At 39.5% G+C, this 14,200-nt stretch overlaps 6 protein-coding genes across 8 annotated transcripts; all 6 read right to left on the bottom strand.

Moving 5' to 3' along the window:
* Positions 1-211: 211 nt before the first annotated feature.
* LOC149736226 (COMM domain-containing protein 4-like) lies at positions 212-840 on the bottom strand. The gene has a single exon (XM_089879099.1). It carries the CDS (start codon positions 838-840, stop codon positions 274-276), a length of 567 nt encoding a protein of 188 aa, XP_089735225.1. The 3' UTR covers positions 212-273.
* On the bottom strand, positions 840-1,666 carry LOC149736225 (zinc finger protein 711-like). The gene has a single exon (XM_089879093.1). It carries the CDS (start codon positions 1,664-1,666, stop codon positions 887-889), a length of 780 nt encoding a protein of 259 aa, XP_089735219.1. The 3' UTR covers positions 840-886.
* Positions 840-5,881, bottom strand: LOC149736224 (uncharacterized). Its single transcript, XM_089879047.1, has 9 exons — positions 5,657-5,881; positions 5,251-5,454; positions 4,488-4,605; positions 3,968-4,171; positions 3,584-3,725; positions 3,097-3,412; positions 2,861-2,933; positions 2,634-2,804; positions 840-2,463 (listed from the first exon to the last, which is right to left on the bottom strand). Exons 1-9 carry the CDS (start codon positions 5,724-5,726, stop codon positions 1,905-1,907), a joined length of 1,857 nt encoding a protein of 618 aa, XP_089735173.1. The 5' UTR covers positions 5,727-5,881; the 3' UTR covers positions 840-1,904.
* Positions 5,882-6,164: 283 nt separating this feature from the next.
* LOC149736223 (metal transporter CNNM4-like) lies at positions 6,165-10,427 on the bottom strand. Of its 3 annotated transcripts, XM_089879013.1 has the most exons (13): positions 10,286-10,427; positions 9,861-10,231; positions 9,488-9,761; positions 9,227-9,432; positions 9,030-9,176; positions 8,691-8,907; positions 8,274-8,417; positions 7,918-8,219; positions 7,728-7,866; positions 7,550-7,674; positions 7,339-7,445; positions 6,827-6,923; positions 6,534-6,675 (listed from the first exon to the last, which is right to left on the bottom strand). In XM_089879013.1, exons 1-12 carry the CDS (start codon positions 10,368-10,370, stop codon positions 6,827-6,829), a joined length of 2,214 nt encoding a protein of 737 aa, XP_089735139.1. In that variant the 5' UTR covers positions 10,371-10,427; the 3' UTR covers positions 6,534-6,675. The 3 variants fall into 3 exon arrangements, with proteins under 3 accessions (XP_089735136.1, XP_089735137.1, XP_089735139.1); XM_089879010.1 differs by lacking the exon at positions 6,827-6,923 and having other exon boundaries at positions 6,165-6,699; XM_089879011.1 differs by lacking the exon at positions 6,827-6,923 and having other exon boundaries at positions 6,165-6,675.
* Positions 10,392-12,674, bottom strand: LOC149736222 (crooked neck-like protein 1). Its single transcript, XM_089879033.1, has one exon. It carries the CDS (start codon positions 12,530-12,532, stop codon positions 10,475-10,477), a length of 2,058 nt encoding a protein of 685 aa, XP_089735159.1. The 5' UTR covers positions 12,533-12,674; the 3' UTR covers positions 10,392-10,474.
* Positions 12,675-13,119: 445 nt separating this feature from the next.
* Positions 13,120-14,197, bottom strand: LOC149736221 (protein mago nashi homolog). The gene is made up of 4 exons (XM_089879102.1): positions 13,982-14,197; positions 13,762-13,931; positions 13,351-13,473; positions 13,120-13,299 (listed from the first exon to the last, which is right to left on the bottom strand). Exons 1-4 carry the CDS (start codon positions 14,067-14,069, stop codon positions 13,240-13,242), a joined length of 441 nt encoding a protein of 146 aa, XP_089735228.1. The 5' UTR covers positions 14,070-14,197; the 3' UTR covers positions 13,120-13,239.
* Between the last annotated feature and the right edge of the window lie 3 nt (positions 14,198-14,200).

Genomic DNA, 14,200 nt, shown 5'->3' with positions numbered 1-14,200 from the left:
CGTCGAACTCGAATCAAAATTAAATTCGTGTAAATGTTCAAATATTTCACGCTGAGATTTGATTGAATGCAAGCCACACCATTATCACCATAGAAATCTTCAAGCAGGGAATTAATGGCGTCGTACAAAACTTTGTGCCCAATTCGGTGGCCGAGACAATCATCATCAAATATAATGTTAACTAAATAATATCTATGTTTAAGTCTTACCATCTAAATAAACAATTAATAAAATATAATGAATAATAATAAACATATTGCACAAAATAATGATTTAGATTTCAATTTGTTCAATCTGGGTTTGGACTTGCTTGAGCTCGTCGAGTAATTGTTTCAACTTTGATTCTTCCACAGCAAAGCTAACGACCCCTGACCCCATCGACACCCGAACATCAACGACCCTTGACCCCCCGACCCCAGGGTTAATCTTCCAATCCACTCCGACAACTCGACCACTTCGCCGCAAACTTCTCTCCAAAAACTTTTCTCGTAAACTTTCCACGTTACGCTCAAACGACTTACATAACGCCACAGAGTGTTCCTTCGGCAATCCAAGCTGTTGCAACTCATCAAGCAGTGTTTCCCAACCAATATCATGTTTTGTTGCGCTCGATAAAATAAATTCCAACCCCGCAACACTGGCCTTCACCCCCCCAACCCCAAGCTTCGCATCCAAAGTTATTTTTTCAACTTTTTCAAAATCCAGTTTTCCTTCGTTCATGGATTTCAAGACTTGTGAAACGAGAAGTTTCATTTTAACGGAAGTTAGTCGAGCTAAGGTGTTAATTTCTGCCAAAACCCAATCAGGGCAATCTAATCCGCCACAAAACCTAAACCTCATTCTGTCTAAAACATAATATTTGTTAACAAAACAAAAACACAGTAACTTAATTATTTTCAACGTCTGGTACTTCAGTCAAACATATTTGATGGTTATTTAACATATGTTGTTTCACGGCATCTTCGCCACGTAAACATTGAAGACAAAGTCCACAAACAAAGTTTTTTAACTCTTGGTTTTCCTGGTGTAGCTCCACCATGTGGTTGTTATACGTCTCTAAATCTCCGAACAGCGAACCACAAAAATCACATTTCCATGTTTGGCTCATTGTTGTTTCCAACGGAATTTCTTCAGAGTTTTTAACATTGTCATCTTTGAGTGCCGAACAATTATTAATATGATCATTACAAACATTAAAATTTTTATGTTTGAACTCACAATGCGGGCACGCGAACACACTCGATGTTGAATGTTTGTCCTTAATGTGTTGGGCCAAACTTTTCTTATAAAAATAAGCTCTTCCACAAATTTCACAAATTTCATCTTTTACTGTCTTGTTATGAGTTATTAAATGATTATGTAAAGTACATTTCTGGATAAAAGCTTTGCTACAAACTTGGCAAACATAAGGCCTTTCACCTGTATGCATACGTTCATGTATTCTCTTATCTTTTAAATATAGAAACTTATACCCACAATACGAGCACACGTGTTTCTTTTCCCGGTGATTTCGAAAATGTCGCTGGAGTCGAATCTTTGACTCGAATTCTTTTCGACAACTTTCTGTCGGACAAATAAAAGGAGGCTCGTCTGGTAAATTCGAAACTCTTTTCTTGGATCCTATTGTGACATCATCAGTGACGTCAACAACCACGGTGCTCGCCATCTCACGTGTTGCAAAACAAGCACCCTCTGTGACGTCACATAGCGTGTTGATCCAACCGCGACACGTGCGGCCAAAATATTTTTAAATAGAAATTTATATTTATATGAACCAGCGTGTAAAAGAGATTTGCAATAAAAACATTTTCAACAAATGGCTCGCACGAAATATGATTAAAATGAACTTCATGGCCGTGTAAACATTGATAGGTAAAAACACATGTGTTGCAAGGTAGGTAGCATCAAGTTGCATGCTGTTGTCCGAACGGTGAAATCTTTGATCGGGAACTTTTATGTTTCGTTGTCGCAACAATATCTTTATGTGCGTCTTCGAGCGAGTCATTTACAAAAGGTCGTGAAATATTTGGGTGAATTTTGTTCCCATGGCTACCTCTGACATCACAATCCTTCGTTACGGTTGGTTGGTTTGTGACATCATCGGGGGTTGGGGTGTGGGGGTGGGAAATCCCCTCATCAGGGGGAATCCCTGGGTCACCCTCGCTGAACCGCGACACAAAAGAGTTCCACACGGTGTCACTAGAGTGACGATGCGGCCAAATTAACGTTCGACTGTTCGTTGAATTGTTTAACTCAGATTCTGTTTCGTCTTCATCAAAGTCTGATGTGATGTATATGACATCATCATCGATGACATCATCACGTAAACAATCTCTTGAACAACGAACATCGACACGCTTATCGACCACGGATGAAGGACGAACATCTTCGACCTCGTCTACCACTTGGTGGGGCTCACTCGCACCAGTCGGCAACTGGGTTGGTGAGTTGTTGTTGTTGTTGCTAAGGAACAATTTAATATTATTTCCTGGTTTGTAAAACATTTCCTGGCATTTATTTGCGAAGCGATGTTTCAATGTTCAGGTCGTTTATCGGGATGAAAGAAAAATGTTTGTAAGACGTTAAAATGTCGTTACACAAATAAACGCAAGAAATACAAAGATTTATTTTACTTTTTCCCGGAGGCTACGAGATGAAGTCCGTCGGTTGCTGCGTAAAGCACCGGAACTCGGAACAACACGTTATCGCCACTAGATGTCCCGTTTATCGTTACTTTCTCGCTTGGAATGTTCGACGAGACACTAGAGGGGGCTGTGGCGTGTTTGATCGAAGATTTAGGATTTCTATAAAAAATAAAACTTTAATTTAAACAAACAAACAATTAAAATAAACAACCAACATTTTCTTTCGTTTATTTTCGTTCAACCTCCGGCGTTGCCTTCTTCTATGGCGTGGGTTCGATCGTAAGTGACCTAAACAAACGTATTTATTACATCACAACTCCCAATGTTTGAATGAATGTGAACATAATAGCATTGTTGAAACGCAAACAATGGGTGTAACAATGGTCATTCACGCTTCGATTGTTCACCCATTGTCCTCGAACAAAGTTGATTATTCACAACAATGGCTCACCATTATTAATTATGCTTGTAGCGTTTGAACACAGAATCCAGTTTTTAATTCTTTTCCAATATTCCTTGAAATAAATGAAAGTAACGACCGGGTACAACGAGGAGAAACAGAACATCATCCAGGATAACACGGTTTGGAAATAAAACTTCGACCCGTCCACCTTAATCGTAGAGTTGTTGGCCGGGTAAAAAGCCCCGCCTACATTTAGTTGGGTCAGAGTATCCAGGATGACATACGGAGCTTTAAACGCCATGAAAAGAAACAATAGCAACGAAACAAACTTCGCAGAACGAGCTTCTTTCAATAACATCGACTCCTGTGACATCATAATTATTATTATGACCTAATAATTAATATTGTGACATCATAAAGTTATTACATAGGAAAATATGCCTAAACACCCAAGAGTTGGTATAACACGACTATACGAGTAAAAACATATTTATGATAAATTGTTCGGAAGATTATGACATCATAATAATGTTACCTGCAAACAATATACTGTATAATGCGGTGTACTCGACGTTCGGATTCGTTTCCGTTCGTATTTTGCTCGTTTGTTTACGAGATGAAGAAAAACAATTGTTATCAACAATGGAATGATGAAACAAAGGATCAACAATAACACTCTGTGATGTCATAAACAAAAGTTTAAACATCGTGCATGAGGGGGAACTAATTTGGTTTCCACATTTATTGTTTTATTTAAAATATGACTAAATATGTTTAACCACCTGCTGTTAGTTGTTCTATCAACCTCTAGTAAAAAGTATAAACCAAAATACTTTGCGTACCATGTCACCCCACTTTGCGTACCATGTCACCTCACTGCATATATTGTGTATGTTACAACCAGCAATAATTAACTTACACAAACGCAACGGAAGTTCCTTCAACCAAACCACACAAACACCTTTCCACAAACGGACGAGCCGTTACCCCCAACATCCGGTTTTGGAACAACAAGGGGAGCGCAAAAATAAACGATTGTATCCAAGTGTAAAGCACAGCGTAGTTTGCATGGTGGACACTAGAGTGCGTGTGGTACTTTGTGAGTCGCGTTACGGCGAGGAATCTACAACGATAGATATGTGTTGGTTACTTAATGATTCTATTCATAACACAGACTATGTCCAAATTTAATGATAAATATGTTGGTGACTTATTTATCCTGGGCTAACAGGGCAACGACACTTGTTACCACACATGTTATTATGTATGGCCGATAATTTGGACAACCCATTAGTGACCACTGGGTTGGAGCATTTCGGTAAGTGTCTTGCCCAAAGACACATACGCCCACAATGGTAGCAGCAAGCCTTTGGCTGGAGATGAGTACGCTAACCACGACCACAAAATAATTATTATCCCCAACTAACCCTAACAATCACCTGTCAATAGCCATCGCGGAAATCGTTAAAAATATCCCAGTGTTTTGTAGTTGAACAAACGAGGCGTTAAACCCCGTGAGGAAATCCCCAAAGTTCCAAGTTTCTTCGATTGAAAAACCTGGAGGATGGGAGTGAAAGTTACTTTTGAACAGGGGGTGTGAAAGTTACTTTTGAACGGGGGTGCGAAAGTTACTTTTGAACAGGGGTGTGAAAGTTACTTTTGAACGGGGGTGTGAAAGTTACTTTTGAACGGGGGTGTGAAAGTTACTTTTGAACGGGGGTGCGAAAGTTACTTTTGAACAGGGGTGTGAAAGTTACTTCTGAACGGGGGTGTGAAAGTTACTTTTGAACAGGGGGTGTGAAAGTTACTTTTGAAGGGGGGTGTGAAAGTTACTTTTGAACAGGGGTGTGAAAGTTACTTTTGAACGGGGGGTGTGAAAGTTACTTTTAAACGGGGGTGTGAAAGTTACTTTTGAACGGGGGTGTGAAAGTTACTTCTAAAGGGGGGTGTGAAAGTTACTTTTGAACGGGGGGTGTAAAAGTTACTTTTGAACGGGGGTTTGAAAGTTACTTTTGAACGGGGGTGTGAAAGTTACTTTTGAACGGGGGTGTGAAAGTTACTTCTGAACGAGGGGTGTGAAAGTTACTTCTGAACGGGGGTGTGAAAGTTACTTTTGAACTGGGGTGTGAAAGTTACTTTGTTTTACACAACCACCACAGTATACACAAGATACTTCATCAACAACTATAATTATATTGTTACCTGTTGCTAAAGATATCGTGAGCGCGCATTCCAACAAACCATAAGATGCCAAACTTAATATAAAAGCATTGAATGGATTGTGTCGATTGTTGCGACTTTGTGCGACCGATAAAACAACTAAAGAATTTCCAATCAGCGATAAAACGAGGAGAAACAAAAGAACAATCGTTCGAAGAACAACAAAAGTATTGTCGTCTACAACAACTGCAAGATATTTCATTAAATATTTCAAACTATAAATTGATATAAAATAATTCGGTCTAGCAGCCACGCTTTTATTTGACACTTTTACTCAAGTAGTTTTTACCCATAGCGTGTTTTAACGACTATATCTTAAACTAATTTAATCTTTGTTAATTGTAATCAAACAGATAAATACTCAAATTTTACATAACATAAGTTTTACCGCCAACAAAATCCACCGTTGTAGGGCTTGTAGTTTTCTCTGCAGACAGGGTTACTCCAACATCCGACATTTTATCCCATCGTTCAAATCACTCTTGTAAGTTTAACTATTGTTTGAACAATTAACACAAGGGTTTGTGATGATTGCTAAGTAGTGCCAAGTGGTTACAAGGCGCACTAACTTACGGTGAGACCACAATATCTTAAACAAATCTATCTATGAAAATTAAATCGCAATATTTTAGATAAAGTTAAAAACAACCATGCACGCAGAACCAACTTTGGTTTGCGACAAAAATGTTTTAACCAAACAATTCTACCAGATGGCCCCACACTGCCACCACGCGGACAAGTTAAGTGGGAAAATATATTCTTGATGGCGCTAAACGTTATTACTCTTGAGTAAACCTAGCGGATAACTTTCGAAAAAATCTCTACCAACAGGAGGAGCAACAGAGCAAAGAAACGTTGGGAGGTAAAAATTAAAATGCCAATTATTCGAGCGCGCATAAGGTACATAAATACATTTTTATTTAAAACCACAACAAAAATACACGGAACAAAAACGCCACTTATTGGAGCCAAACTACAAAAAATTAATTTATGATTGGGGACCAGAAATAAAAAATCTGGATCCAAAAATATATATTTTTAGTAAGAAATAAAATTGAAGTGCGTGTAATAAAGGTCATTGTTTACATAACAATGGTTCATTGTTTAAGGAGGTTAGTTCTTTCATTAGAAGCTCCCGGGTTTGATTTTAAACTTTGAGTTTCAAGGTTTTCATCGAGGGGTCGCGGAGAGTTCACGGCCATAATCAATGAACCGTGATGAACTCGATCACCCGCAACGTTCGCATATTTTGCTGCAATCGCCATCAAGTGACCAGACGACACGCTTTTACTTTGTAAGTACGGGGCACGTTGGCGCGCGAGGTCAGGGTGACTTTGGGACAAACAACTCCCATCGTCCTCATCGTTGTTGTGTTCGTTGTTATTGTTTTTCGATGCAACTTCCAAACTGGAACAATAGTTTTGCAAAAATCTATAAAATTCCACATGGGGTTAATACATGCATTATACCGGTACGATATTTCATCCCATAAACAATTGCTACGGCAGATTGTGCAATTTGAGGTGCATATTCAACATAGAAATCTCATAAACCTTACTCATAAACTTTTGCTTCTGCTTTCTAAAATACGAGCAAAATATTTGGCTTGAAATCGCCCCCTGAAGCCTGTCTCATCTTGCCTCACTTCCTCGAAACTATGGAAACAAACCTCAAATTTACTGCATGTGTTGCTGCTGTCAAGTAAATAAATATGACAAAGCTTACAAGATGGCATTTACAGCGTCCCATCTCACCCCACATTCACGGCGTCCCATTTTACCCCTCATTCGCAGTGTCCCATCTTACCCCGCATTTACGTTTTCCCGTTTTACCTCACCTTTACAGCGTCCCATCTCCCCACACACCCACAGTGTCCCATCTTACCCCGCATTAACAGTGTCCCATCTCACCCCACTATTCTAATAGAAATAGAATCTTACCCCACATTCACGGCGTCCCATCTCACCCCACAATCACATTGTCCCATATTACCCCACAATCACGGTGTCCCATCTCACCCCACATTCACAGTGTCCCATCTTACCCTACATTCACGGTGTCCCATCTTACCTCGGTACTTCGGTCACGGGTGGTTGGGTTTCAGTCGCTGCTTCTGATTGGCTGTCCTCGGCCATGCGTGTCGCTCGTATCGCGTTCAAGTATTGTTTGCGAGACACCTGGTGGTCATGGAAATATTATAAGTTAAACAAATAAAAGTATTACAGGGTAAACACATAGAAATATTATAAAGTAAACACATAGAAATATTATAAAACCTTACCTTTATAAACTTGACATCAGTTGTTGCAATAAGTGCATAGTCGGGCACAAAGTGCTGAGTCATCCTCGTAAGGTCGGGTGTCGACGGGGTTTCTGTCTCCGGAGATAATTGTGACGAGGACAATGCTGTGAAAGTGATGCCATAAAAGCCATAATCAGCCACATGATGTCATAATTACAATTATTTCGATGCGATTTCTTCCCGATAGAAGTCGTCGAAACATCGGCAGCGGGCATTAGGGCCATTGTTCCGTAATAAGTAAACGGACCGCTGTCGAACTCCAAATTTTCCTTGCCAACTTTGACCTTTACTTGACCCTGTGACATCATAATGTATCAATGACATCACAATACACGCAGCCATCTTACCTCAAGCACGAGAACAAAATAATCGGACGCAACATTCTGTTGATAAATTACAAGTTTGTCGCGATTATTGTCGTGTTCTTCAAGTTTCAACACAACAACAACATCTTGTTTCAACAAACGAAGCAAAACTTTTTCCGAGATTATTTTAAACGGCTCAACCTCAGCCCGTAGGAACCTCAACGCAGCGAGGGTTAGTTGGGGGGAAACCCGGGGTTTCTTGTCGCCACCGGACTCGGAGAAAAGTGACAAATCGACAGGAATGGCTTGTCGCATCACGTTTAACTTCTTGGTTTTGTTGTCAGCTGTAAAGTTTTAAAGTTTATGATTTGCAAAACATTAACGAACACACAACTTACTATAAACATCAGTTTCATCGATTATCTCCGATTTTATAATTTCTTCGATTACATCTTCCATTGTTATGATACCTATGACCTCATAATAAGGATCTCCCGGTCCCTCGTTGTTAACCCGATGAACGATCGCCATGTGGAAAGTACCTGAAGGGGAATATCCAGAACATACATTACGAAGTTTACTAAATATGAAGTTTTTGACACTCGACCCTCTCAGTCAAATCTGCTACAAAATATGTAACAAACAAAATCCAAACAAACTGTTTACACTTATTTATATATTTTGCTTAAAATTGCCTCGTCGTCTCTTAATTAAACAGAACAAATAGTTTTATTGATTACTGATTAATGCAGTTGAGTAAACCCCAGTGTTGGCTTGCATTGCCATCTCGTTGCCTCCAGTGTAGGCAGACCCACCTGTTTTAAATTCATCGAGTAGTTTATCGAGCGTTATATCGTTAAACACAAAGTTGAGAGGGTGTTGGTAGAATTTGCACACGGTACGTAGCGGCATGCAGTCATCCGGGTCAACAAATGCGAGATCTTTAACGAATAATATCGACGTAATATTCGTTCGTTCAACGTCAAATACTGGGATTCTTGTGTAACCCGTCGACATTATTTCACGCATCGTCTAAAATAAAAATATTAATGGTTTATTTATTCAACAAATTATAACAATTAGTAGTTGTATTTATTTAAAACCCTTTTTTTTATTTATTTAAAATAATTATTCATTTTATATAATTAAACTACCTGGAAATCGAGTGTTGACTTGATATCAATCATGAAACAATCAGCGATCGGAGTCATTACGTCTTCAACCGTCTTCGAACGCAACTCTAGCGCTCCCTGGATGATATTTACTTCGTCTTTCGCTAAGTCGTTGTATGGATCCGTCAACTATGACATCATAATTAATTACCCAACGATAACAATCAACCATTGTTTACCTTCAACATCTCCAGCAACTTTACTCGGTTATAAATCGTCCCGATTTCCTTCCCCAGAATAAAGTCAAGTATCTTACTTATGGGATACGATAATATAAACGTCAACACCATAAATATCTTGGTCAACCAGATCGTGTAAGCTCCAACATGGAGTCCATATCTTGAACATAACGCTTGGGGAACAATCTCACCAAATACAACAATACCTGTAATAATGGTTAGTTATGACAACATAAACACACATTATGACATCACACCAACCTGCAGTTGAACCAATAACAGCCATAACACCAGATGTTAAATCTCCAAGCAATATGGTCAGCGTATTATTAACGAGAACGTTCCCGAGTAGTAAAGTACAAAGGAGGAAATTGCCTTTCTTCCTTACAGGGTAAATAAGCGATGCGTATCGTCGCTCGGACTTTGTGCCCGACTTCATCACGATTTGTAAATCCATTGGATCAAGCGACATCAACCCCAGGTTTAAACCCGAGAATAACCCCGACATTAATAGAAGAACGGCGATGATAGTGATCTGAGGATTGTGGGGTTTATGGTGGTGGGGATTGAAGAATAGTTATACAAAATATATAGTGACAAAACGACAGACGTTTACCCATTATATACAGCATACCTGTAATGGGAGTGGTAGCAAACTTTTTGCGGCCGGCACCACCGGGGGTTTCAATAATATTGTTAACCACTTGTCTGCCCCCTGGTGGATGTAGCCACCATCTGAGCGTAAACAAAGGTAGAACAATGACCCATTGTTTGGAACAATGGAGTCGATGTTTGCCGTGACAATGGCCGAGTACGAGGACCTCGTGTGAACGGAATATTTTCCGGACATCGCAAGATCGTCACATGACCTCCCATATTCCGCTGACTCATCGGTAAACTTGATTGATGATGATTCGGTGAAATTATCTCCGAACAACCGAAGATTAAAAGTTGACCCGGCATGCAAAGTGACAACCCCTCCCGTTATGACGCTCGCCACAGATTCTTGGGATAAAAGTTGGTTAGCACTATGAAGTGGAACATGCGTTTCGAACTTACCGTCACGAATACCAACCACCTTCACGCACCAACAAACATCCAGCATCAAAATTAAACAAAATAAACTTTGGAAACATTTTCCCATTTCAAAATAAACTTAAACTGATTCTGCAGACGAATATCGAGTTAATTAATTACAAACGTCATCAACTGTACATTACACAAAGGTCAAATAAAGTTCAAACGCAACTATGATTCAGGGGAATCCCCCTCTTCTGATGACTCATCACTCGATGACTCATCGTTTTTGCTTGTCTTCCATTGTTTAGCCATCGCAAGTAGTTTAAGGTTTGGTTGTTCTTGTTCTTCTTCGGGGAAAATATAATCGTAATATTCCTCCCACCCCGCGTCAACCCCCGTCGTCGTTGTCACCTTCTTCCTCTTCTTGACACGTTTCGGCCACAACCTCCCAACACATGACTGTTGGTCCACATTTCCACGTTTTTCTTCGAAAACCTTCCAAGCTTCTAACAAAACCAACCTTTCTTCCTTCGAGCCTGAGGTTTGTAACTTTGAGTTTGCTTGTTTATAAATCGCCCTTGCACGTTCATTGCCATCAGGTGTCTCCTGCGTTGCCTCGAACGCAGCAAAACTCATCCAGACTTTGATATGCTGCGTTCGTTCCAACAAACGTTCGAACAATTTCCTCGCTCGGATTCTCTCGTCTTGATCCAACTCGAAGTCGATATAAGATTTCCATAAAACCTCCGGCATGTCGAGTCGTGGTTGAGCGACCGCGATCTCGTAAATCGCTCGAGCACGATCTGTGTCGCCCAGCAACGACTCCAACTCAGCGAAACGCCACCAAGTTGAGCAATTATCAGGTCCGAACTCGAGAAATTTCTCGTACAGCATTCGGCATCGGTCGAACTCACGCAGTTGGAGCTCTAGTTCGATATAATTCCGAAACAATTTATCTTTCGGACATTTCCCGATTGACACACCTAGTATCTTCCGCGCAGCGAGCAAATTGTTTTGACGGATTTCGAAATGTGCGAACATAATCCAAACTTTGGCGAAAGTGAATTTCTTATGTGGGATGACATCAAGACACGATGAATAAACTTGACGTGCACGATCCATGTCTTTTGCTTCCAATTCCTCGTACAACGCATAATTAATCCACAGATAAATATATCGTTTCCATCTTCTCTTCTCACACACAGGGGGTATATTAGCGATGGCTCGTTCGTAAACTTCTCTCGTTGATTCCTCGCTCCCGTCTTCCTCAGCCAACCTTAAGTAGTCAAACCACGCATCATAATTATGAGGGTTCGATTTCACTTCTTCCTCATACTGGAACTTACGTTTGTTCACGATCACATTCTCAATGCCTGAACGATTTCCAAACTTCTTCTCAAATATCGTGTAAGCTTTGAATAAATCCTCAGCAAGAACTTTATCAATTCTGTCGATCGCATATTTATAAATAACTCGAGCACGTTCGTATTCTTTTTGTCGTTCTTCAAACTTTGCGAACCCGACGAACAACGTCGCCTCCAAGTGGTCATCCCCATAAAACTCAACCCCTCGTTCAAACACCGACCTCGACTTCACAACGTACCCGAACTTTTCCTCAAACTTCCCGTATTTGATCCAATTCTTAACATCAGGATGAATGTAAACAAATCTTTCATATATTTGTCGAGCACGCTCAATTTCTTTATATCTTAACTCGAAGTTGATGTAAGATTGCCATGCTTGCTCATCGGGTTCCCATTCCATCCATCGTTCGAACACCTGTCGACACCCAGCCACATTGCCAAGCATCTCTTCCATGTAAACGTATTTGTACCAGAGTTGGTTCGCTCGTGGAAGAATGGTCACCGCACGATCCCAAATATTCCGTGCGTGATTAATTTGTCGATTCCTCATTTCCATCTCTGCGTATTTCAGCCACAATGGGATGTTCCTATGCGCAACGTCGATGCCACGCTCATACACCGAGCGAGCTCGTTGAATTTCTTTCATATTATCCTCAAACACGGCGTATCGAATCCAGTTTTGAATCGACGCCCGATTTTTACGCAAAGCATCTTCATAAAACTTTCGTTTCCTTAATTTATATTCCTCAAGTTCCTGTGGGTCAGTTATCTTACGCTTGGGGGGTGGCGGGACATTTTCAAGTTGACGCTCTTTCGCTTCCCTTAAAAGTTGTTCAGCTGTTATTTGGATTGGAGCCGGAGCTTTATTGTTGACTTTGGCAATCTTGGGCATTTTCTGTTTCCCGCCCATAGTCGTCTCCATGTTAAACAACTTAAATATAAATATTAAACTAATAACGAACTACGGAATACAAGTTATTTTATTAACGTCAATCAAATACGAAACCTTAATAATTAATCGTCTGTTCTATTAATACTTCATAAAACATTCCCTGACGAATTTCAACTACAAACGCGCATCGTCCCCTAAATATATTTGCCTTCTTCCTCTTTCTCTCGCGTTGACAGGTGAGAGACCAAACCTTCTTCTTGCCCTGACACTATTGATTGTTTCGTCACAAAACTTGAAGTCTCGAATATTAAAAGAAAAAAGGCAATGTGTAAGGTTGGACGAAATATTATGACCACGCTTTTATTAAAATCAGATAGACGCAAGGTTGGATTATTATTATGATTACACATGCGTAAAAGCGATGTCGCTAAAAGCTGCGCACACACACGATTGCGCACGACTCATTTTAAACTACGCGCAACTATGACCACGCTTTACCAACCTTGTATTAATGTGAACTGCCTGATACAATACATACGCACATCATATTTATAGCACAGAACTTATTTCAATACATTAACATACATAGAATTAATTGGTATTCCATTACCACGATATTTATAAACTTCTGGTTTATTTCACACGACACAGAATACACAAATATAAAAGCGTGGATATCATTGTCTCAGATTGCTTGTCTCCAGTTTTTGAGGTTTCCTCCAAATTTATTTTAATCTTCAGATTGGTTTAATCTTGAAATGCAGCCCAATGAGAGAGAAGACCATACATTTAAGATCCTGTACACAAATATTTACAAACTGTTTGTATCGAATAATTAAAATTACTACCTGCACGAGATAATAAAAACATCGCAGTCCGTCGGAATCTTTACAATCTGTAACGTCAACGAGCGATCCAATCTTTGACGTTGTGAATGAAATATGATCTTTGCCCAAAACTATTTCCAATTCCTATTAAATAATGTTCATTGTTAAAACTCCACAAACATATTATTATTATCAAAAGTTTTGTTTCTACGATAACATTGAAAACAAAATGTAGGAACAGCAGCAAGAATATAGAAATATGTAAAAAGACAAGACAAAATATAGCGACAAAACGATTGGTAAAACACGCTTACGGTTTAAAACATATTTAAATTAAATTGGAAGAAAGCGCTCAAAACAAACAAGCAATTTATGTTTAAATAGTTCTTCGTATCAATTATGAATTATTACTACCACTCATGCATAACAAACCTGTCGTCCAACACGATCTGGTGTCGGCCACAAGGTGTCATCCTCTTTCATTATCTCGGAATCATCGATGACACGTTTCAATTCCTCTAACACAGCTTTGTGGACATAAGCTTCCTTTCGAATCATCGTGTCGTTCTTATAATTTGAATTATTTGCATATCGCAACTTTCCTGTGAAATGACACCATTATTTCCATCCAACACAAACAACAACAACTTACCGTCTGGTCGAAATTCAAACTCCAAAAACTCGTGCCCAAACTTTCCCTTATGGCCCACATAATAACGAAGGTAAAATTCAGAAGCCATTTCAAAATAAAATACCAAATCTAAATTCAAACAAGTTATTTAAAGCTTAACTGATCAATTAATTATATTCGATTAAAACAAACTCCACATAAAACGACTTCCCTTTAAACTGCCGGCCAATATTAAACGCC

The sequence above is a fragment of the Ciona robusta genome, chromosome 5 (genome assembly GCF_009617815.1).
Source record: "Ciona robusta chromosome 5, ASM961781v2".
Classification (NCBI taxonomy): domain Eukaryota; kingdom Metazoa; phylum Chordata; class Ascidiacea; order Phlebobranchia; family Cionidae; genus Ciona; species Ciona robusta.
The sequence above is the reverse complement of the archived record's forward strand: the minus strand, read 5'-3'. Positions and strand labels throughout refer to the sequence as shown.